At 26.3% G+C, this 25,873-nt stretch overlaps 1 protein-coding gene across 5 annotated transcripts in view; it reads left to right on the forward strand.

The window, feature by feature from the left end:
• The window catches only part of LOC129981957 (cell adhesion molecule Dscam2-like), a 545,016-nt gene that overhangs the window by 194,068 nt on the left and 325,075 nt on the right, over positions 1-25,873 (forward strand). For all 5 annotated transcript variants that reach the window (XR_008785388.1, XM_056093028.1, XM_056093030.1 and 2 more), the window contains 2 exons: positions 6,511-6,804; positions 9,894-10,160. Coding sequence is in view for 4 of the 5 variants with exons in the window: in XM_056093028.1 (XP_055949003.1) it covers positions 6,511-6,804; positions 9,894-10,160 (561 nt within the window). In the remaining variant the exon portion in view is untranslated. The remainder of the gene's footprint in view (positions 1-6,510; positions 6,805-9,893; positions 10,161-25,873) is intronic.

Raw genomic sequence — 25,873 nt, forward strand, 5'->3', positions numbered from 1 at the left:
TATAAGGACAACATGTAATTGCATGAAAATATGCTTTATTTCCATTTCACCTAAATGAACTTTTTATATTTCTTACTTCTGCTGCATAATTTTGTGATAACACTTATACCACATAAAAAGCATAATTTAGCTTCAAAATATTGATTTTACAAAATTTAACATTAAAGAAAATACGGAAAAAATTATAAGGTCATGTTGTAAAATACTTAAAAAATGTTTCAATAATCAAGAAAACTGCCTTTTTTTTTCAATCACTTGAATAAGCCGAGAGGTCATAGATCCTGAAAGATCTTTTAAAATGTCCACATATATTTTTTCCCAAGCGTCTTTGATAGCGGCGACAAGATCTTGTGTACATTGATACTGTGTGCCGTTTTTATAAACAACTCGGGCTAGAAGTCCCCATAAGTATTCGATTGGATTAAGATCGGGACTTCTCGTCGGCCAATCAAGTAAATTTACAGAATTAGCTTCAAACCAGAGTTTTGCACTCATAGAAACGTGTATCGAAGCATTATCCTGCTGAAAAATATAGTCCCCTGAAGTAATTAGTGGCGCTTCAGGTAACAAACTTTCTCCTAACATATCAACATACCTGTCCGAATTCATTTTACGGTTGATAAATACAATTGGAGTGGTTCCATTTGCCGCAAAAGCGCCCCATACCATAAGCGAGCCATCACCATATTGACGACTGGAAAACACTTCCTTGGTCTTTCGCATATCATACCAAAAATAACGAAAACCATCAGGTCCATCAAGATTGAACTTTCTTTCGTCCGAAAAAATTACATCAGCCCACTTTTGACCAAGAGAAATGTATTTTTTGGCAAAGTAAACTCTTCTTTTCTTATGATGATTTGTAAGAGGGGGGCGCGACACTAATTTCCCATAAGAAACTTGAGGATGTTTACTCAAAACATTTTGAACAGTCTTTGTTGAGCATGGTAAACTCAAATTTTGTCTAACTTCATTCGCGGTTTCTCTTTTCTCGCAATCTCTCCTTACAATCATTCTTTTTTGTCGACGAGTGAGAATTTTCGGTCTCCCAGTTCGCTTTTTCATACTATACATCCCAGGATTTTTTAGAAAATTATCAACCACCGTTTTAGATCTCTTGATTCTTTTTGAAATTTCCCATCCACTTAATCCACATTCTCAAAAAGCAACAATTTTTCCTTTTTCAGAATCAGAAAGTTGAGTTACTTTGGGCATCGTTTAAAAATTCACACTGAAAGTCGCCGAGTGGGAAATTCTTTTCGCAAATGAATCTTTTAACTCGGAATTGTCATTTTATGCTTTCAAATATACAAATTTTTCAATAATTACTGGAGAAAAAGCAATGTCCTTATACTTTTTTCCGTTTTCATTGAGGTTTAAAAATCAAAATTTAAATTTTAGCAGATTTAAAATTGAAAATTTTAATTACTTTACGCATATAATATTTTAGTTTTACTTCTATTTTTGCTGCAAAAATTTGCATACGATTCTGTAAATAAGGCTTCTAGATTTGGCGATTTTTCGCGTGTTCTTATAATTTTTTCGGGCACTGTATACCGTATTAAATTTTAAATTTTTTACATAAATAATATATTTAGAATATCAGAAGTATTGCTACTGACAAATGATAACTTTTGAACAGTTCACGCTAATTAATTATTTGATTAAAAACTGAAATGCAAACTAAGGAAATAAAAAAAAAACTTAAAAATTTATTATTAAGTTCAAATCTGAGTTTTTTTTTTTCTAAATATTATTGAAATAGGAATTGCTTAATTTTCTGTATGTAGTATATATTTACGCAACGTTTAGATTTGATCCCTTTCCTCATCAAACGTTAATAGCAATTCTATATTAAAGCGAGAATCAATTTTTGTGAAAATGCGATTTTTAATCACAACAGGGTGGATTAACTTTGCATTTTTGAAAATTTCGATTCTTTGACAAAACAAAATTTTATTTATACATCTAGACAACCCAGGCAGGAAAGCTGGTTTTCATTAAATATAATCTAAAGATTAATTTACTAAAAATCGATGTTGTATACACATTATTAGATTTCAAAATTTTTCAAGATAATATTTCTTTTTAACCTCCCTAAATAATAATTTATTTTTATTTAGTTATTTGTCGAAAATGAGCAATGAAGTTATTAATGAAATAATTATTAATCTTTGGTAAATTTGTGGATTCCTATAACTTTTAATAATTAAGAAAATGTATGGGTTGGGAATGTACAGTTCAAAAATTTTAACCTAGAGCTGCAAAGTTTCACGCAGATATACTTTAGAAAAATTGTCCACAGTGATGATATGAAATTTTAGAAAATAAAACTAGCAAGATTTTAACATTTTTCCATGAACACTCTCTTTTTTCTAATCTTAGTAAAAAGATCATAAAATATTACCTTAGAAAACTGAATTTTACATCATTTTAAAATTTAAACCACTTCGTTTTAATGTATCAACTTAATTTTTGTGCTGAATATTGCATTTCCTGAATATTTTATGTTTCTTAAAATATTTTTAATATTTTCAAATAAGTTTTCAAAGTTGTAATGAAATCGAACCAATTGTCATGCTTGTGTCAAATATTTAATTACATATTTTTTTTTATTATTTAAAGAAGAAAAAATATTAATAAGAAAAATAGAATGATGCTTCAATACCGATAAACGCACCATAAAATTTGAAACGAGTTACTCAAACATTTCAACATTTTGATGTTACAGCATTAGTTTTCATTGGAGATTTATTTTATGCACTCAATAAACAAAACAATGTAAAGTTATTAATGTAGATTATCCCAATGCATTTACTTTCTCGAGGATATCGCTAGCATTATTTATGCAAAAGAATTGTAATTGAAATTCAGTACAAATTCCTCTATAAGCCAATCAAAAGTCTGTATTGAATATTAAAATTTAAAAGGAAATATATGTATTTTCTAGGAAAGAAGCTGATTACCCTAGAATATTTAGTAATTTTAATCTTGAAGAGTTGCTAAATTGCATTCTTATATTTCGAGATGTAGATCAAGGAAACGGAATCTTCGGTAAATTAACTATGAAAGAAAAACTTTAAATGACGATTCTCTTTTTTTCACGCACCATATAACAAAATCTTTGAATGGCAAAAAATAGTTGTTGAAACTGCTTCCTTTAAATGACTGATCTGTATTTTTGATGAATGCATCATTAAACTTTCATCATTGATGTTTGAAAAGGAACTACTTCATACTACCGTGAAAAAAATCGATTTGAAAGTAGCTGTTAAGCAATAAAATAGTTCTGAGAGTTGCAAAATAAATCTGTTTCGCAACGACATGGAAAAAGGCTTAAGTTTATTTTGATTTTCTAAGAATCTAAAATGGCGTCTGAAAGTTACGTTATTTAGCTTTATATAGTTCCTTATTCAAAAGATTGAATGAGAGAGAAGAATATTGTGAATTCCTTACTATACACATTCCTTTCATTTAAAGTATATGCAAAAATATGCAGATTTTGTCTTTTTACTTATGTTTTTTAAAGTACATTTGATTCTCATATATTCGGTCGCTACATCAAATTCAAATGCTAGTTGAAATGTATATTATCTCGTTTTTTGTTTACATAATTTCTAAGACTTTCAGAAAAATATTTAAACAAAATTGAAGAAATGACATGCATTTCAAAATAAAGGCATACCAATTGAAAATTCATGAGGGAATTTAACGTATCTCATTCTCCGAACTATTGAGCAATAATAATGGTACTATTTTTTGAATTTTTTCAATGAATTTTTTTGTATTTTATGTAAACTATTGAAAGTTTTTAGAAATATAAGACATCGACATCTTGTATTTAATCTACATATCTTGAACCAAAAATCACTATTATTTAAGAACAAGAATGCCAAATAATCTTTCGAGCATGATTTGTCATAATCATACTTTATTAATGATTTATCCTTGTAAAATGCTTATAAAAACATAATTCTACTATTCTCAATATTTCAACGCTAAAACTGTTTAAGCGAATTAACATTTATTACGTAATGTTTAAAGATTTATCAAAATATAATAGGATTTATTAATTTCACGGTTAAAATTTTATGATTTATTTATTTAAAATTTGGTTGTTTCAAACACAATGGAATCTGCAAAAGTTTTGCTATTTCTAAAATCACTTGTTGAACTCGAACGATTTTGATTTAAGGAATATTCTTTATATCATTTTTGAATATTATACAAAAGTATCTAAATGTTGAATTTCTTAAACTTATAAATGAATACCATTTTACTGTGGTGACAATGACTGTTATAATTCACTTTGGCAATTGTTTTTTTTAAGAATTGTTAATTTCATATACACCCACTTATAATTGGTACAAAAACAGCTCTTAATGCGAAATTGCATCAATAATTATCTAAGAATTTCTTAACCAACAAACCTGTTATTTTTAACTTTTTTTATTTAAATCATACACATTTCTTTTTATAACATGTATATCCATATTTATCATTGAATGAATAATGTTGTGCATTTATTAATATTTTTCATGAATATGCATAAAATAAAAATATTTTTTATCTTATTTTCATGTAGATAAATTCTATAACCTATATTTAAACATTCCTTTCTGAGAAGCAATAGCCAATAAATAATTTATTTTAACTCTGAATTCTTATTGTTATAGAAACAGAAGATTCATTAGAAGAAGAATCATTCGAAATTGAACCACTAAACTTTTTTTATACGAAATCTCATCCTTGTGATGTTGAATCATCTTAGTATAATGGAACTACCAATATCAAATTATTATGAAGTGACGTTATCTATAGCCTAAGTGTTATTTATTACGAAGTATTTTTGAACACTCCCAGAATAATGTCACTAATCTCGACTGTCTAGAAGAAAAACGCCTACTCTTTCTATTCGATCAAAAAAATGACAGGGACCCATTTATCTTATTCGGATATTTTACACAAAGAATTGCAAGAACTGTCAATGAAGCTTTATTTCTGAATATGCGTGTTTGTCCTTTTAAATAAACGAAGCGATTTATCAAAGGCAAGTCAACTGAAAAGAATAAGTACGAATTATACTTCCATTAAGGAGTTCATGTGCATTTTTACAGCAAATATTTGTTTATCATTAAACTATTATATTTTTTTTTTATTTGCTATGTGAACTTTATTTTTTTTTTGTCGTTCAGTTTTATGCACATATCAAATGTAAATTTAAATGAAGCTTTTATTTCCCTTAAAAAGTTACTCAATTTTTATATATTATGTATAGGTTTGATTACAATGAATATGCAACTTTAAGATGCGAACTTGACCCAATAAATTAAACGATCAACTGCACTTTTATGTTAAAAATCTACAGCCAAATCAGAACAGCACTTGCTTAATACAACCGTAATTTGTATGTTAAAATAAAGCTTATAAAATTATACCTCAAGCGTTTTTATTACAAATGCAAACTTCGATGTTCAGTATTTCAATCTGTGCAAAACCATCATCAAAATTGATACAACCCTTATTATTGATGAGCAATTTTTTCTTGAACACATACACTTCATTTAGATTCATACAGAAGTGTCAAGTTCAGATACTCGTCTTTTTTATTGTGGTCTTTGAAGACAATTTTTCTTTCATAAACTTTCTCTAATATACTCAATTCTCACAGCATAAATAATTGCTATTTTATACGATTAAAAAAAAAATATGGAAATCTGCAAAAAAAGCTTATTATATATTCTGATTCTCTAATTCCTTTACAGTCCTCAAAATCATTTTATCCTCATCGTATGAAACTTGCCTTTTAAATATTTTATATCTTTTTAATATTTTGTATCTCATGATATCAATGTTACACTTTAATGTGTCATTTCCTACTGGAAATATTGGTTACTAGAAAGTGTGAATAAAGCTAACCAAATTACTTAATCTGTAAAAGATTAATTTCAAAGATTTATTTTTATTCTTAATGTATAAACTCCTTGGCTCAACTTGCCAACAAGTATACCGCAAGGCTTATAAATGCAAATCAGTACAAAATTAATTGCGGAAGAAATTTCAAATATAATGGAAACAGGCACAAATGCAAAGAAAAATGGGGGAAACAAGAAAATGTACAAAAAAATAACAAAATTGCTCACATATTACCGGAAACATGCAGTAAATAATACAATACGATTGGAGACGGATGATCAGATAAAAATCAAAAAATCAAAATACAAATACAAAATGCATAAGAGATTTGTAATATTAATGATATTATTATTTTCTTTAGCACAATATACTCTAAATAATACTACGATTTCTTCAAAATAATGCATTTAAAATATCCACAACTTGGGAATACTACACCACATCTTTTATTAATAGCAATAATTCTCGAAAGGCAATGCATTTTCCTCTGAAATACCAATCCTAACTTCCATGGTGTTTCTGCTCTTATTGAATCAATTCATTAAAAGATGTCATTCATGGTATTTTGACCATTGCATTTCGTCTATCTTTCAGAACCCACAAACAACCAACTCCCACGAGTGATTCAGGAGCCTTCGGTATGGGAGGTGTGGGAAGGAAAGACGGCTCGTCTTCCATGCGTGGCCCACGGCCATCCGTCACCACAGTACTACTGGTACAGAGATACGGGTGGACAATTGACTCTCATGGACACCGTGAGGAAATTCACTGTGGTGGATGGAACGCTAGTCATCCATAAAGTATCAGTGGCAGACAGTGGAAAATACATCTGCTTTGCTAATAACAGTGTTGGGGAAGACAAAGTGGACAGACTTCTCAGGATAAGGGGTAAGTAAATGGACTGGTGTTAAATGCATGTGTGTTGGAATCAAAACATCGAAAATTGTCATTTGTGTCGGTTTAATGCCGCAGTTAATAAGAATGACTTCAATAGGAATTATACCCTATGGAGTCCCGTTAATTGCTAGGTAAAATAATTTCAACGCAGGAATTTCTGAAATATTTATGCAAATGGGAGTAGTTTAAATTATTCTCTCATGCAGATCTCCCAAAATATGAATTAAAATTACTCAGCTTGAAATTGTTAGTATATTAATAACACCAATGAAATTTTTTCCTTGTATTATATGTTTTATGATTAATAATTCCAACAAAATCATCAAATAAAAATTTTTGGAAGAAATTTAATGAGAGTAGGTTGAATAAAAATCTTTATTTGAATAGACCTGAACGGATAAAAAATGTTTATTTTATTGTTTAACACTACCAGCAGACCGACATTTATAAATGTACATTACTTTTTCATTTTTTTAAACTTTTCTGAAATGAAAATAAATTATTGGATTAAATGTTTATAGTAAAATAAATCACTTAAATGACATTTTTCAAAATTTTTTGACATCTCAGAAAATTTTGAATTAAAAGTAAACAACAGTTCAAACAATTACTTCAAATTGCATGAAATATATTTTACGAATGAAAATTATACAAACATAAAAAAATACCTCAAAAAGCTAATTTTTATTAAAAAAATTATAAAAAAAATATTTTTATTTTATTGCAAATGTTTTAAAAAAATACATAATTATTCCTTTTCACTCTAAGTTTTGTATTTGTTTGTAATATTTCTCTCACTGAGTTTATTTAATAAAAACCCAATTAAATAATATATCTGATGACAACGTAATATAGATAATGCTGATTATAGTAAAAAATATAATTTTATCACTGCATTAAATAAACAATGGAGTGTTTACAATCATAACACAAAGTATGTTTATTATTCAATTATATATTAATTATCTTTAATCTACTTCTGTAGATAAATAATATAATAATAATATTGAAATCCTAGTTTCGATAGTAAATAAAGGGATTAATAGATTACCGTTAAAATATTTCATTGATTCTTCGTGCAAGCGATAAATAATGATATATTTTTATGAAACAAATGTTATCTTTGGAATAATCAACAAAATAAAATATAGAAATAGCATTTAATATATGGCTTTAACACCGAAGTATACAAATAAATAGACTAATTTAATATTTTTGTTAAAATTTTGTTGCTATAGTCCATATTAATAATTAGAGACAGTTCATTATCATAACACTCATTAAATAAATTATATCTAAACACTTCTTAAGATATGATGGATGCTTTCTCTAATATCGGGAAAGAAAATATAGAAAGACAAAATGAATATTTAATCAATGTGAATTAAATCTATGATTTATAAAATTGAGATTTTATTAATAAATTTAAATATAAATTTTATGGAAAATTTGCTTGAACAATGCATCAACTCCCAAGAGAAAATTTTAAAAGAAATGATTTCTACCACTTTTTTTTATTATTATTACTCTAAGTAATTTTATATGTCGTAATTTATCACATGAATTTCATGGGAAAGGTGGAATTGAAATTAGAAATTGTAATTCAGAAATGTACAAGTGTACAGCATTTCAGTTAGCAATATTGCTAAATAATCAGACAAATAAAAGGACTCTAATCGAAAGACATTAATTTTCAACTTCAATTTGTGAAATTCTAATTTACCATTTTCAGAGAAATTATGATTATCATTTGTTACCAGAGCCGTATATTTCTATTTCATATTATTTGAAATACATATATTCTTTTCATGGTTGCTATAATCGTTCCGAAAAATAAATATAGGGAACATCATTCTTTATTTTACTCATTTCAGTCATTAAAATAATTTAAAACATGTTTTTCTTAAATGAAGATTTTAAAATCATTTCTCTTTCTGAAGCTTTCAAATCAAGAATTTATTTTTAATGAATCTTTCACAATTTCAAATATATTTTATAAAGACAAAATTTAAAAAAAATGGATAGTTATTATTAATCAGAAAATATTGCAAACGGAAGGAAAGAAGTTTTAACTCAGTATATAAGTTCTTTATTTTACTCATTTCAGTCACTAAAATAATTTAAAACAGATTTTTCTTAAATGAAGATTTTGAAATCATTTCTCTTTCTGAAGCATTCAAATCAAGGATTTATTTTAATGAATCTTTCACAATTTCAAATATATTTTATAAAGACAAAACAAAAAAGTGGATAATTATCATTAATCAGAAAATATTGCGAACGGGAGGAAATAAATTTTAACTGAGTATAAGAAAAAGTAAGAAAGGATCCATAACATTTCTAGGATTAAAGCGTTTGCATAAATGAAAGTTTGACTCTTATTTGCAGCATTTTGTATTCTATTTTTTCGAATACAAAATTATTTGGCTGATAAAAACAAAGTAATAACATTTTAATCATGAATCACATAAAAAATTGTATTGAGAATATTATGCTTCAAATTATTTTTCTTTAATAGAAAAAAAAAATCTAAAATTATTCTTCTAACTGTTGTTAATAAATTTAGTAATTCCCCTAAATATATAAGCACTTTTATTTATGATATAAATATTAAAATTGAAACTTGGAATATTTTTTTTATCGTTCTTTCTTTAAAAAATAGTTTCTCGATAAATTATATCAATTTCATGCTTTTGCAATTTAGTTATTCTCTTTATATATTTATTATATATTTTATTTCGCATTTTAAATAATTCTATGCATATACTCATTTAAATAATATTCTTCACTTCCTGAATTGAATTATATTTTGAATATAGACTAGGTTGGTGTTCTCTGAAAATGCAAAGTCAAATATCTCAAATTGTCAAATCTAATGATTAAAATTATTGAAAAATTGTTTTTCCATTAAGGCTTATCAAGGAAACTAAGTCGGCCCAACTAAAAGGCTAAGGTGTAATAAATCATAGAATTAACTACGAATAAATTACGTAGTTAATTAATCGAAGAATAAATATTTTATGAACAAATTATTCTTTATTAAAATATTGCATTCATTACATATATTTTATTTTTTTCAGTGCCCCTTAAAGTTGAAGTCGTAACTACCAAACGTGTTGTTAGGTCAGGCGAAGAAGTGTCTTTGAATTGCAGCATGTCCACCGCACCTAAATCCGTTGTATGGGTGAAGGATCAGCGACGAATTGTACCAGATCATAGAATACGCCGCGTGAGTCAGACTCATTTGAAGATATTGGTCTTTCAAAGAGAAGATAGTGGAATTTACCAGTGTTACGTTTACAATGACTGGGAGTCTTCACAAGCACATGTTCAATTGGATCTGAAAGGTAGGTTTGTGTGAAATGTTTTTATTATTCGATTTAATTTTAATTTTTTCATCGAATTATATTGATACCGTATAAGTTTTAATTATTTTTTTTACGTATTGAAATCATAATTTATGGTTGAAGAGTACTTCCTATTATTGCTTACAATGTAAATTACTAACGTCTACCTCTAATTTTGCTTTTTCGCCTTTGAAATCATTAAAATTTATTTCATGTTCCAATTAATTGTTTTCAATCATTATTTTTCAATTCGCAATTATATTTATACTTTAATTTTAATGTTTTTAATGAATAAAGAATTTCTCACACGGAAAACATTTTATTAAAAAAGTTCAAATCCCTTAGCCCATATAATATACAATGCTTTTCCATTACTTACAAAAATCCTTTTCCATTACTTACAAAAATCCTTTTCCATTAATTACAAAAATCCTTTTCCATTACTTACAAAAATCCTTTTCCATTACTTACAAAAATCCTTTTCCATTATTTAATATATGTCCCTTTATTTTATTTCTGTTTTCTATATCATGCGCCATATATATTTATATATGTTTGTTCATGTGTTTAATGTCAATGTAATTTTATATATATATATATAACATAATATAAATTTATAAGCCGCGTTGTATATTTAAAATTCTCTTATTTTCAAACTATAAAGGGATAAAAATTACCAAATTCTTTTGTTGCAGCCATGCATCTGTTTATACCTTGCTTCTGTTTATAAATTTCCAACAAAAGTCTATGTTCAATAAAATGCAATATTTTATTCATAATCTTTTTTTTTAATTCCACAGTTTTACTAGAGATAGTGAAACATATCTGTAATAACACATAATGTTCCCCAGACTATATATATTTAAATTGCAATGTCAAATACAATGTTATGCTTCATATAGGCATTTTTATACAAGAATATAATGGCAAAATAACACTAACGCAAGAGCTTAAATAAGTTTTAATTGTAATGCTTTAATTTGAACATTTATACTTGAATAAATAAAAATGTTCTGGCACGTGTTAAAAAGTTACCCACAACGTTTTTCGAAATATTAATTTCATAACACTACAGAATGGAGTGTCGATATTTTTCTTCGATAAAATTACAGAAACCGTCTCTTTAAAGAAATATTTAGAGACCTCGAAATTACTTCATGTGTCAAGAATATGTATCACACCACGAAATTGAAATGATTTTTGTATATTTAATTTTGATTAAGACACTGAAAATAATCTCAATATTTCAACCTCATATGAAATAGACTTTTCACATGATATCAACCAGTAAGTAATAAGATTTCTACAATCCTATATTTACTTCCAAATATGAACTCTAAAGAGCGAAAGTAAATTACGCAACTATTATAAAGCTTTAAATCCTTTCAAAGGTAACCGCAGCATTATCAAATAATTTGCCTACCGAAAATGAATTAAGAAGTTTGCAAATAGAATTTCACAAATCAGATTTTCTAATATCCAAAATTCAATTTCTTTTCAAACAGACGGGTATTAAAGCAAATATTAAATTTTCAAAGTAAAATCTTGATATGTTATTATTATTCTTAGCTCCTCATCACTTACTTTGACATTTTCATTTCCTTCTAAACACTTTCGTACGATTCTATATGAAGATAAATTCAGCTAAGGAAAATTGGATAAAAATCGAGTTATGTTTACTGGCTGAAATGATTGCATTACTTCAAATATATACCAGGTTAATTTTATAAAATACGTTTCGAAATCAGCCTTTTTTTTAGTTAGATTTGAATATGGTGAGATTATTGTTATGATTTCATTCATAATTAAATGAAATTTTTAATATGGTGAGATTATTATTTTGATTTAATTCATCATTAAATGGGATTTTTAATAATAATAATTATCTTTTTCATAATATTGGATGCTTTGAAATAACTTATTTGAAATCTAAATTAGATAATTTACATATGATTTATTATAAGTGAAATGCTTCACGTAAATGTTTAAATACATATATTAATTAAATGAAATTCTTTAAAAGTAATTTCACATGATATATATTAATATTTTTTAATTTAAATTTATTTTTAAATGTTAATTAGTTTTCTTTACGTCAGATAAATTACATTTTTATGCAATAACCTCTACTATGGCATTAAAATAGATTGATATGTTTTTCAATTCAAAATTATTTTTTTTTCTTTTGGATTGTGTGTATTTCAGAACGATTCATTATATTTCCAAGAATTTTAACTATAATCTTTTAAACTAGCAGCTTATGGCGACCAGTTGATTCGACAATTTATTAGATTTTTAGGCTGTTAAACCTTTAATATGGAGTGCATTTTTTTAGATTTCACCTTATTATTTGATATGAATGAAAAATATAAATTACTATCTACTAGTTCTAACTATTGTGAATGCAATTAAGATGTATATATATAACGAAATAGAATTCAAATTATAAATCCTATTTTAGAGTTAATGCCCAAGGCAAGCAAATCCGAACATAATTTTAACATTGGCAAAACTACGCTATTGAATGCTTTCATGGATTGGGTGTGCATATTATCATACCATTTGAAATAATACGACGGACTGCATATTAAATTATTTTTAAAAAAAATAATGAAAATGACAAAAGATTTTGAAGAAATGAAATTGATACCATTGAAGAAGTAATTTTTGAGTTTTACCATGATACTGAAACCCATTTGACATGATTAATAGTTTTGGAAGATACAGTCACCAATTTAAGTAAGTCATAACGATTAGTCATTTTATAAGTCGATTTTCGAGCCGGATTAAATATTCCATTTTAAACGTATTTCTTGATTTATTTTATATCATTTTCCTCCAACTGAATAGAGTTTTAGGGATATTTTGAAGCTCCTTCAGAGATTTTCTAGAAAAAGTTTCCATTTGTTTAATAAGCGAAGTGTTGAATTAAGTGTAGTTGTAGAAACGTTAGTAACAAAAGATACCTACTTACGTATATTACAGCAATGCAAATTGATAATGAATGAATTCCAAATATGCAAATAAAATTCAAATAACATCAATTTGCGATATTTTTTTAAATCCATTTATAGGATTTTGTATATGGTTTTACGCCAGGTCATTTTTCAAGTAATCTGTATCAAATTTTCATCTATTTTTAATTAATTATTTTATATTTATTAATGCAGAATCCATATTAGACGAAAATAAGAAAATAATGAAAGTAAAAGTAGAAAAAGAAAAAAAAATGAAAATAAAATAAAAATGTTTTCATAGAAAAAATCCATCTATATTTTTTGTATAAAGACTGAATGGACTGTTATACATGTTGATTTTTTTAAAAGGTCATATGACGGAAATTATGAGCATGATAGACAAAAAAGCAGAAAATGAATAAAAGAGTCCGATTTTTTTATTGCAGCATATACAGAAAACCTGCCCAGACTTGCTCAGATGATTTTTTACTGGTAAAATGAGATAAATTGTGATCAGAAAATATTTTTACAGAGATAGATGGCTCAGGGGGAAGATAATTTGAAATTTGCACCTGCAAACAACGCTGGCGAACTCCGTATACCAGCTCAACAATTTAGGATTAATAAAATAAAAAAGTCATATACAATTACAAATTAAATCTTTGTAAAACAATGGATTGCCTTGCATTTATTAGAGAGCTAAATCTGGAAAATAATTTTGTTCTAATTGTATATGGAATAATATCTTGTTTTTTTTTAATTATAATTTTTCCTTGGATTAACTTTTACAAAAATTCCAATTTTTATTAAGATTGAATTATTCGCTCTATGTCAACTCATTTTTAATTGAAACAATTTTTCACACACATAATTATTTCAATTTTTTTAGCCAAAACACCCTTGTTTTTTTTTAAATTAACGAACTTAATTTGAAGTCATATTACAGTTTCTTCTATGACTTATATAATATATCTACAGTATCATAAAGCTATTTTGATGTAAGATTTCATCTATGAAAATTGCTTTCAAAATGTTACCAATTTCTTTCATTTTCTTATGAATTTCGAAGTAATGTTAAAACGGGATTAAGAAATTTCTTTTCCAAAGAGCAAATTTAATAATATTTATTGCGAAATCATTATTATTTAGTACTGCTGTACTGCTTTTAAATCTGCTACATTCTCAGTGATAAAAAATTAAATATACAATGTTTTCTTAAAATTTTATGCTAAATAAAAATTTTTAGCAGATTTTTACTTCCGATACTTATTATAATGTATAGTTTTAAATCGTAAAATGATACTGAATAGTAAAATTATAATCAAAATGCAAATCATTTTTATACTAGAATATTGTATATTTAATTATCAAATGTAATCAATATATATTAAGGAAGTTTATTTAAAATTTTTCAATTGCCATATCAATCTAATTGAATAGAAATACTAAAATGAATTTTATTTACATCTTCCTGAGTCTAAATCATTTTTTATATATAATTAACTACAAAAATGTCGCTTTAAGAACAGTCATAAATAATTACCCATACTCTACCATAACTTCTTGGGATATTGAATGAAAATGCTGCTGAAACAAATAACATCCAGCTGCATGATTGATTCAAAACCGCTGTGGTTACGAGTGATTCATATTATAATGATAATGGCGGTCTTCACGACATGAAACCCACGTTATACCCTCTGTACTACTACTACTCAAGGTCATATTGTGATTGTTACGATATGAACTATTACTAATAACTATCTAATTCTCAAACAGATGTATGACTCGCTATCAGTGTTAATTCCAGAGAACAACATTATAATTTTGCCCATCAGAAAAACTAGAATCTACTTAATGATTTGAGTAACTTCCCTTTCCAGTATCTGAGTGCCCACAGCTGGAATATACTTTAAGAATGGAAAACTTATTTTAAGTAAAGGAAAAGTAAAGATTTTGATTTGATTTGCTCCCCTTATTTTTTGCTTTAAAATGATTTTTAAATGCAATTCACATTTAAAAGCATAATTTTACTACACAAGGCTAATAAAGTTTAACATACTTTATGTATTATCAGATTCAAACAATACTACATAATCTTGTAAATAAATAAATATTCCTAGCAGCACATTCTAAAATAATTTACCTCGCAATAGCTTTTGTTACATACTGTGGATAACCAAGAAATTCCAGCTTTAATTTGGTACTTGAGAATTCATCTTCTCAACTTCATTTCCATTTATGAATGCTCTTTTCGAGCAACATATATTCACTAATGAAATTCCAGCAAAGTCCAATATAGTCGCAATGAAATTATGCAAATACATTTTTCTGAAAGTACGTAGGAGAGTTGCTTTTTGGCGTTAGCCAACATATCCATCTGTTGGCGATATTTTGTAGCGAAGCGATAAAGCTCGGAATTTAGATTCTGAAAATATCCCACAGAGGAAGAGAGAAAATAATCGTCGATGTCATGAGCAAAATGGATGTGGCGGAAATTAAATTGGTCCAAGTTCTGCATAATGAAATGCAAATGACCATGCGGAAAGTATTGTTATCATTTGGTTATTTTTATGATTCCCATTTCGTTTTAATTTATACTGCTTTTTTACCAGGGGAAATGTTTTAGAAAGTGTCATAAAAAGCGTGGGTGCTTCGAAGAATTAATGTATTATTGACCCAGTTTTGAATCTTATTATTTTAAAATTGATGTAAGGTCATTACAGTTAAATCATTACTTTTTATCGAAAATCCAAAGAAATAATTAGGTTTCTATGGGATGAAAAGAAGGAGAAAATTAATTTTTGGTTTTGTAAAACAAAATATTTATAAAAGCTAATATTTTATGTGAAAAAAATTAACAATGTTTAAAAAAAATTCAAACTATCCCATTCTAGATTAATTTTATTGTTCAAAAATAAATAAAAACCTTTCATTTTGTTTTATGTATTGAAGATATTATAAAGTCGATAACAAATGTTTCTTAATATTTTTTAATTAAATAAAGTTATAATCACTTGTCCCTTTTTTATAAACTCGGAAGCACATATGCGAACTTATCCCGGAACAAAAACTGTGATTATATATATATATATATATATATATAATATAACATTCAGTTATTTTGAGCCAATGTTAAGAGTTTAAACACAGTAAAACCGATTTTTATTATTTTTTTTATTTCATTCATAAAATATATCGTAAAATGTCTTATTTCTTAAATTCGGGCACTTTTTATATGCTATTTTTAGATATAATATAGCAGGATTTGAGTTCGTATTTCTCATTAGATTTATAATACAGGGTGTTTATAAAGTCCTGGACCCATTTTGATGTTTAATAACTCATAAAATAATAAAGATAGATTTAAATTAATAACATAAATGGTTAAATAGACTCAAAAAGTTTCATGACCCTTGTCAATGAGCTTCCACGTGTGCCCACTTCGTCGCACGGAGAATATCAAGTCGATAGTCAATTTCACGCCAGGTAGCGACAAGCATGTCGGCATCCACAGAGCCATTTGCGCACATTATGGCGATTAACAATGCCAGAAACATGAAAGGATGCTTCATCGGAGAACATTATGCTCTCCAGAAAATCAGCAGCATCTTCTATCCTTCTTAGCATATCTGTTGCAAAGGCCATCCTCCTAGGCCTATCGTTCGGTTCCAAAACTTGAACAATTTGAACTTTGTATGCATGCAGTCTTAATTTTTTCTTAATAACCTTGTACACCGTCGAAATTGGCATATCCAATTCTGTTACCGCTGATCTCACAGATATTCTAGGATTGTGTAAAAATGTCTCTGACACGCTCAACATCAAAATCACTTGTGCAAGGACGTCTGGAACGTTTCTTATCTGCGATACTTCCAATTTCTAGAAAATTCTTTTTCCAACGCAAGATGCTGTTTTTGGATGGAGGATCTTTTTGGTAAATTCTTCTGAAATTTCTCTGTGCTTGCACTATCGATTTCGTTTCTATGAACCACCATAAAATCTGTGCTTTCTCTTGTGGTGTATGCATTCTCCTTAATATCCGCTCGAATAAAACATCACATACAAAAGTACTACATAGAACAAACACATCAAAAGTAAACATAACATTGCAATAGTTGCCAAAAACAAAAGAGAGAAAAATGCAATTAATAAGCAGACAATATTTAGAAAAGTACAGATATTTAGACTGGAAAATGAAATTATCTGAAATTAACCACACGCGCAGACGATATTTACAAAAGTAAAAATATTCAAACCTGAAAAGGAAAATATATGAGTTATTCCATCAATAAATGCCATAAGTTTGTTTATATCTTTATTATTTTATGAGTTATTAAACACCAAAATGGGTCCGTTACTTTATAAACACCCTGTATATTATTGAAGAATGTGAAGGCATTTCTTTTCAAAAATATTAAGGCGATAATGACTCAGTTATGTAAACATAAGAAAACCTCTAATAATTTTGATAATTTGTAACACAAAACACTATTGCTATCTTTAAAAAAAATACAAGAACCGTAATCAGAAGTATTGAGAAAAAATAACCCAAAAAATTTCATTATGTAATTGATAATATGTATAAAATAAACTATACAGTTTAAAATGTAAAGTATAAAAGATTGCTAAAAACGATATGCATCATTTGCAAAATTTTATTTTGACTTGGTTATTTTTCGTTACATATATTTTATCTTCTGTTCCAGAAAAGAATAATAAATTTAGTTTATGATAATTTAAATAAGGTACGTGAATGAGAGTTTATTTTTCCTTTAGATTTCCAATATTTTGCAATATATAATGTGATGAATTTATTTTAATATATCATATCAGATTAGATAATTGTCGCCTTATGATATGTGATTGTTCAGAATAAATGTTTTGAGAGACGCTCGGAAATATATATTTTTTTGAATATTTGCATGAAAAAGATTAAAGAAAATATCTATGAAAACAAAATAACGCAGTTAAATGGCAATTTTTTAAACAAAAATTGGTAAAAATATTGGGGGTGGCTAAAAAGAGGTATAGAGAGTAAAATTTAAATGTTTAATGTTCTAATTTAAATGTTTATCAAATGATTTGTCTAAAATTTCATATATTGTTTAAGAATTATATTATCTAGTTATGAACTAAAAATAAAGCTATATTTCTATCCAATCTTTAAATGTTGGGTGCCGATTGATAAGTGGCACGAAATGTTTTTCTCTTCGCATGATGGTGCACTAAAACAACTATAAAATATTTTAAAATGAATAGATTACTTATTCTCTACTTCAAGAACTACAAAACAAATTAAGAAATTATTATGCGAAATTTAAACAAATAAATTGCCTTAGATTTTAATTTATGAGGTTTTTTGTAAGAAAATTCTATCAAGGGTTAGAGTTTGAGAAAATAGTATCTAAAGATGTAAAATAGCATTAATTCATATGTAAGTGCAAATATTAAAATAAATGTAATTTCTGAAAAAAAGAATTGGAAACAAATTATAAATTGTTTTTATAAAGAAATTTGTTCATACATTAAAAATATTTAATTAAAAAAATTGGCTTTTTAATGTATATTTACCTAGTTTATTTTCAAATATAATGAAAAATGTTTCATTCCATTGTAGTTTTACCGGTACAACAAAATATTTGTGTTTTTGAAAACGATTTTTGTTAAACTCAAAGATTATAAATAAGAATAACATTCAAATTTCAGTTATATATTATTCAAAGAAATAATATATAAATAAGAAATATCTTGAGGCATATAATGACTTCGACTTTTATGTCAAATAAAATATTTCGTTATCTGAGAGAAAGGTTATTTTAAAACTCATTTATCAAAAAGCGGTAACTGGTGTCATAAGCTACAACTTGAGAGAGAGGCAAGTTTCTGTTTTTACCAAAGTGTACCTATCAATCTTCATCTAAATGTCATTCACCAACTTCAGACAGTACATCTTTTTAAAATGTGCTATCATCAGCGTATATTTTAGTCACTTCATTTTTAATTGAAACATTATTGAATATAGTTTTATTATTTCAAATCTGATTAAAAAGATGGAAATTATATTATGAAATCTAAAACTAAAATTTGAATGTATTGCCTCTGGAAAACTGATATTCTTATTGTAATAAAATTTTCCAATTCTCATTGCTGAAACATTTTAAATGAACCCGTTTTAAAAATGTTTTTTTTTGACTATCAATTTTTATATATTTTACTTTATCCATTTGCTTTAAATATATCATAAATTATAACTGGATTTTGAATTGTGTATATTTTATTTTTAATCTTTTTAACTCATTTATTAGTACATTTTGAATAAATAACAATGCAATTGTATTTGGGTTATTTCAATTCAGTATCTAAATGAAAACAAAAGCTTATGGTAGATGACTTGGAGTTAAAAAGTCAATTTTTTGCATTGACTTGAGTATTTTTTTTAATATTCTTAATGTCTGAACAGGTGTCTTTACGGAACCATGAGATTTTTGTTTTTAAATCAATTTTTGGGGGAAGTAACACCGATTTTTGTATAGAATTTTCTTACGAAAACCCTTAAAAACAAAAATCTAATGCATATTTTTTATTCAATAATTAGATTGCATATTTTTTGGTAATAATTCTTCAGTATGTTCTGTAGTTCCTGAATTAGAGAATAAGTAATCTATGCATTTAGAAATACTTTATAGTTGTTTTCGTGCTTCTCAATGTGAAAAAAATTGGAAATTTCGTGTTATTTATGATTTGAAACCAAATATTAAAATAATGGATAGAAATACAATTTTTTTTTTTGTTTAAGAAAAATATAATATATTTCTTATGTTATCAACAAAATTTAGGCAAATCATTTGATAAGCATATAAACCAGCAAAATTTTACTTTATATCTTTTTTTAGCCAAAAAACAACTTTTATCCATTTTTTAAAAAAAATTTCCTCTTCACTGGTATATTTTATTTTCATAAATAATTTTCAATCTCTTATATATATATATATATATATATATATATATATATATATATTAGAAAATGTGACTTTAATCAATTTTAAAGAATAAGATAACAGTAAATAACAGTTTGAATACGATTTTCAAATTATCAAAGAATTGCATAATTCAAAACTCAACTTCATAATTTTGATTTGTCTTTAGATTTGATTGCATAAATTTACCGTAAAGTATTGTTTGACTGTTTATGTAACAAACATAAAAAATAGAGACAAGATTAAAAAAAAAAGTCCTTAGCAATTGGACCCCTTTGTCTAATGTAATGCATTTGATGGTTCCCTTTTCGTTAAATACCATGCGTTTAAATCTTTTTAAGAATTTTATTTACTTATGTGTGAGAGATCTTTTTTAAAACTGTGTTCGAAAAAGATTATCATGCAGTCACAATTAATTTAATTAAACTGTTTACTTCGAAATAGTTAAAGATTTAGAAAACTATTAGCATTAAATGCTTTAAATTGAACCAAAAAAATAACAAAGACCATAACAGCTGTTTTTCTATACTCTGAAGTATTTTTAAATCTTTAAGCTGTTTGAAGAGCTTTATTAGGAAGCTCTTTACTTGATTATTTTAAGTGAGTCTTACCTCTTACGATATTTATTAAATTTATCGCAGCTTTTCCAAGTCGATACTGAAGAATAAAAGGTGACAATAAAAAAGAGGCAATTACTGTGCAGAACACGTTTCTGCCCAAAGAAGAATTTGTATCCCAAGTGCCCTCCTTAAACAGGGTAAAACAAGGAAATTCGGTTCCCTTCTCCCGGGTGTACCCAATCCAACAGTCATAAAACAAGAACAACGAGAAGCAGGGCGCCAACAACAAACGCCAAATAGGTCTAAGGCACATAAAAATAAGTCGTTTTACTGTAAAATGGCGTCTTCGTCGGTAAAATCTTCCAAATTCGGATCGAAAAAAAATCTGCTCGAGCAATACTGGAAAAATGCCTAAAAACAGAAAAAGCAAAATCTCTGTTTAAACTTGTGTCGTTCGTATTCATGTTTTATTGGAAATGTTTTACTATGTTAATTGGATGTTGTCTTTTTTTTTTTCGCTTCTGTCGTAAATATGAAGAGAAGAATAGAAGAGAGGGATTCTGTATTGGCTGAAGAGTCAATAATTTATTCGATTAGAATTCGCGAAACAAATATTTATTCTTTCATTTGACATACATTATTTACTATGCATTTTTGAATAATTATAGAATTTATTAGGTTCTAAGAATTTACTTTATCCAATTATGTTATAGTAACTATAATTTTACATGAAAGAAAAGTAATGGAGCAAAACATTATTAAAATCTGTAATCTTCCTAATTTCAATATTATTTCTTGTCATATTCTTTTATTAATTCCAATTTTATAGATGCAAAATTAAAAATGAAGTATAATAAGATGATCGAAGTGAAAAGCTGCAGTGAGAATTATACATTTGTTGAAATTGAAGGTTTTTTTTTTTTTAATAGTGAGCAATATTAGGAGAATCTTATTCCTTCTTTAATATTTTTATCTATAGTACTTTTATTCTGTACATTTTAGTAACTTTGAAATACTTACTTAGAAAAAATATTAACAATCGGAAGAATACAAATTTATCTGGTATCTATTAGATGAAATGAAGTTATTTATTTCAACATAATATATTCATAGAATTAAAAAGGGGCATTTTAATACGTTTGCCTGTTATTTATACTGAAATACAAAGAACACAATAACTAAATTTTGATTTCTGAAATCTAAAACAAGAACAAGAAAACGCAAAAAGGATATTTTGAAGTTATTTATTCCTTTATTGCAATAGAAATGTTCTGCCTTGCTGTAAAATTTTCTGAAATTTAAATTGCATATGACTAAATTTTTTATTATTTATAAAAATCTATTTTTAATTTTAGCATACAAATAACAAATATTTTTGATACAATGAAATATAAATTTCTTTAAAATAATTAATTCTCAGTTTGGAATAGAAATTAATAATGAAAGAATTTTGTACTTTGGAAAATGAGAACATTCTTCTTGTGAATTCTTGATAATGGAGTTGCAAAGCAACGTATTCAAAAGTGGTTCATAATTTCCTTCATTTGTAAACTTAATTAATCTTAACCATGAAATAAAAAAAAATCATCACGTTTACAATTTCTCACATTACTGAGCCTATTTCGTAAATATTTAATTATTATTTATTTCGTATTAAATAATTATTTATTTTGTAAATAAAATCCGCTTATTAAGAAATGAATAACGATCTATATCAACATTTCAGATGATCCTAAAAATATTTAAAATATTTATAATCCTACAATGGAAAAATATTCTTCACTTTATATCTAATGTCCATTTTTGTCCATTTCCTATGTAATGCAAAGAGCAGGCCATGGAAATTTTAACTGGAATCAGAATAACAATACACTGATTCCCAAACTCTCAGTCTTCACAAAGAGAGTTCATTTGATCTTTCTAAGGCTTTACGTTTCCCTAATCTTATTGAATTTCGATAGAATTCATTATCTTGCTTAATATTCAGCTTTCTATCGTCATCTGTTTTCATCTGACATTTGGAATTGCAACAAATAATTTCAAAACATTTATTCACAATATTTTTTTAAGTCAATAAACGAATCAATGTCATTAAAACTTTTATACTGTTTCATAATTAGAAAAAATATTTTCAATCTTCTATTCTTCAGAACACTAGAAAAAATTATATATTGTCTTTGTTTTCTGAAAAAGATTATAATACGAGTCAGTTGCAATATTAAACAAGATTCGGTTGTGTAGGAATTAATTCTTGCAAGATTCCAGTGAGTAAAAAAGTTTAAAAAAATTGTACGATTTTAAAATGTACTTTAAAACTTTCAAGAATTAATTAGAAAAATTTACAGATCTATATACTTATCATATTGCATAAAATGTTAAACAGAAATTTGATTTTTAAAAATTATTGATAATGCCAAGGTAATTTTTTTTTCAAATTTTTAGAAATTACTTAATATTTAAAAAAATGAAGGAAGTTAAAATGTAAACAGGATGAAAAGACTGTATTAATTAGCATCAACATTGTGTTTTATTTTTTCTTTTATATATTTTTCTCAGTGAAACATACACATAATCTTTTAATTTCTATCACTATTAACTGGAAATTAAGACAAAAATAATTATTCAATTGATTACTGCATCCTAAATATTTCATTATAAAATTTTTTGAGAATTTTAAATGTTAATTTCAGAGTTTTACAAGCTTTGAAAAATGAGAAGAAAATTCAGTAATAAGAAGATGTTATAAATGAGTGAGAAAGTTATTATATATATATATATATATATATATATATATATATATATATATATATATATATATATATATATATATATATATATATATATATATATATATATAATATTTATGAGTGCTTCCCGCGTTTTTAAAATTATTTCTTTCATAAAAATTTAATTTAAATTTAAATAGATTTTCACTTTTTCTTCATTCTGCCATTATATTTTTCTTCACCCCTAAGAATCTAATTATTGTAAATATAATTACTTTAAATATCTTAGTCTTGTATTAATTTTTTGAATAAATAAAGATAGAACAGGGCATTTCTTTTGAGGGAAAAAATAATTTCTTGTATATTTAAAAGTCGATTCCCAGGGTCTCTTTTTCCTTTGGCTATGAAGCTGAGTGCATTTCTGGGAGTCCGAACTGCAGTGGCCGGATGGCAAAGCTTCGACTTCGGAACCGGAAAGTTATTTGATGTTCTATTTCACCATAGAACTGTGTAAGATTATCTGGCACATCCCCTGGTCCTTCTGGGTCAAATGTCTCCTATCACCAATGTTATGCAGAAGTTTCAAGGGAGGGTTCAAACAATAACTTCTGATGCAAGGTCTTGATTTCGAGACCGGTGGGTTGCTTGGCATTCGTTTTCAGCAACAAATCCTGTAAGCAGATCTAGTACAGATTCTGGTCCTTCTGGATCAAACGTCTTTCTCTAATGTTGAGCAGAAGTTTCAAGAGACGGTGCAAGTTCAGGTACTGAACTAATCATCAGACTGACTGCCGTTTAAAATTATGACTACCATCTCGTAATAGCCAGAATGTTGCTTTAAAAACGGGACTTTAATGCAACTAAATTACAGTAAACAGGATTCTAGATTGGTAAATAATTTTGAAAATCTTCTTAAATATGAAACTTTTTTGCCTTTCTTTACAATAAAATTTATCAAATGTATAAAATTCCATTATCTTAATTCTTTCTTGGCCCCATCACAATGTATATAAATATTATAATATTTCATAATATATTGTATAACTTATATATTATTATATGTATATACATTATAATATGACAGTGTATATATCATATTATAATGTAATATAAAAATGATCAGAAGTGTTATATTTACAATCTGTATGAATAAATTAAATAAACGAATTCTCTAGCGTAATAATGGAATGACATTTTTCTGAACCGAGTATGAAAGTTTTATATACATATAATTTACTACTTAAGTGGCATTAAAAGAATATTTGATAGAATTTAAAATATTATTTTAAGTTATATAGTTTTAGAATTTAATATTAAAAGACAATGAGAGTATCAATAGTTTTATAAATGCATTATATCACAGTTTAAATATTGAGATATAGCATCTTATAAAAATGAACCTCATATAACATTGCAACGTATTAAAAGCTTGAGATTATATACCGGCTTACTAGTTAGAGATTAATAAAACATTCATTTTTAATAATTTATTAAATTTGCATTAATAATAAATTTGACGATATTTAAAAATATTTTTTCATTTGTTATCAAATTGTAATAATCTGAGTACATTACATATATTAACTATAAAATCCTCTTCCTCAGAACTAATATAACTCGATGTAATTTATAATATCTAGAGAATATGTTCAAATCCCCATAAAATAAAATTTGGAAGCAGTATGCAGAATCTTGAATAATACAATTTTATATCTTTAAAATAAAGATGTTTTTTTCATTTCATTTATTTTTGTGAATTTTATTTTTTCTTTTATGAAAAATTGCTACGTTTTATTAAATATTAAAATTTATTTTCTACTTGCTCGTATAAGCAATATACAGAAAGTATTGTAATCGTCAAAAAAATTTGAACTCGAGATTTTGATAAATTTTTAAATTTTAGTCTATCCAGACTTTGAAAAACCAATTTTTGGGAAATTACTGTTGGTAATAAAGATAGTTGAAAAAACTTTGTGCTAGATGACTGGAGTTTGGTCTATAAATTTGATGGTATTTACATCAAATTTATAGATTTGTATCAAATTTAGTGCATAATCTATTCAGAGGATGTCCGTCTATCCGGCTGTTTGAATATAAGATATCCCGATAACTGCAAAACAAAGACAGCTAGATAAGTAATATATAATATAAAGGGTATGTATATTTAACATCCCTATTGTAGATATATACAACATTTTGTGCCAAATCTAACAACCTCTGTTAGTCTTACTTTCAGAATCATGTAAATCGATAACTCAAAAATCTGAATGATTTGAATATATCAAATTTGGTATGTAATTTGGCAAATACAAATGAAATTCTATGTCAGATTTTGCTTTTAATCCTTTGAGAAAAACCAGTCTAATGCACAGGCTCGATCTTCATATACTATTAAGCATTGCTATCAATTAATCACAAAAATCTCGCCAAGGATCACATGATGGTTTCAGTAAATGCTAACTTCATGCCAAAATTTAATATTTTGTTGAT

The sequence above is a fragment of the Argiope bruennichi genome, chromosome 8 (genome assembly GCF_947563725.1).
Source record: "Argiope bruennichi chromosome 8, qqArgBrue1.1, whole genome shotgun sequence".
NCBI classification, from domain to species: Eukaryota; Metazoa; Arthropoda; class Arachnida; order Araneae; family Araneidae; genus Argiope; species Argiope bruennichi.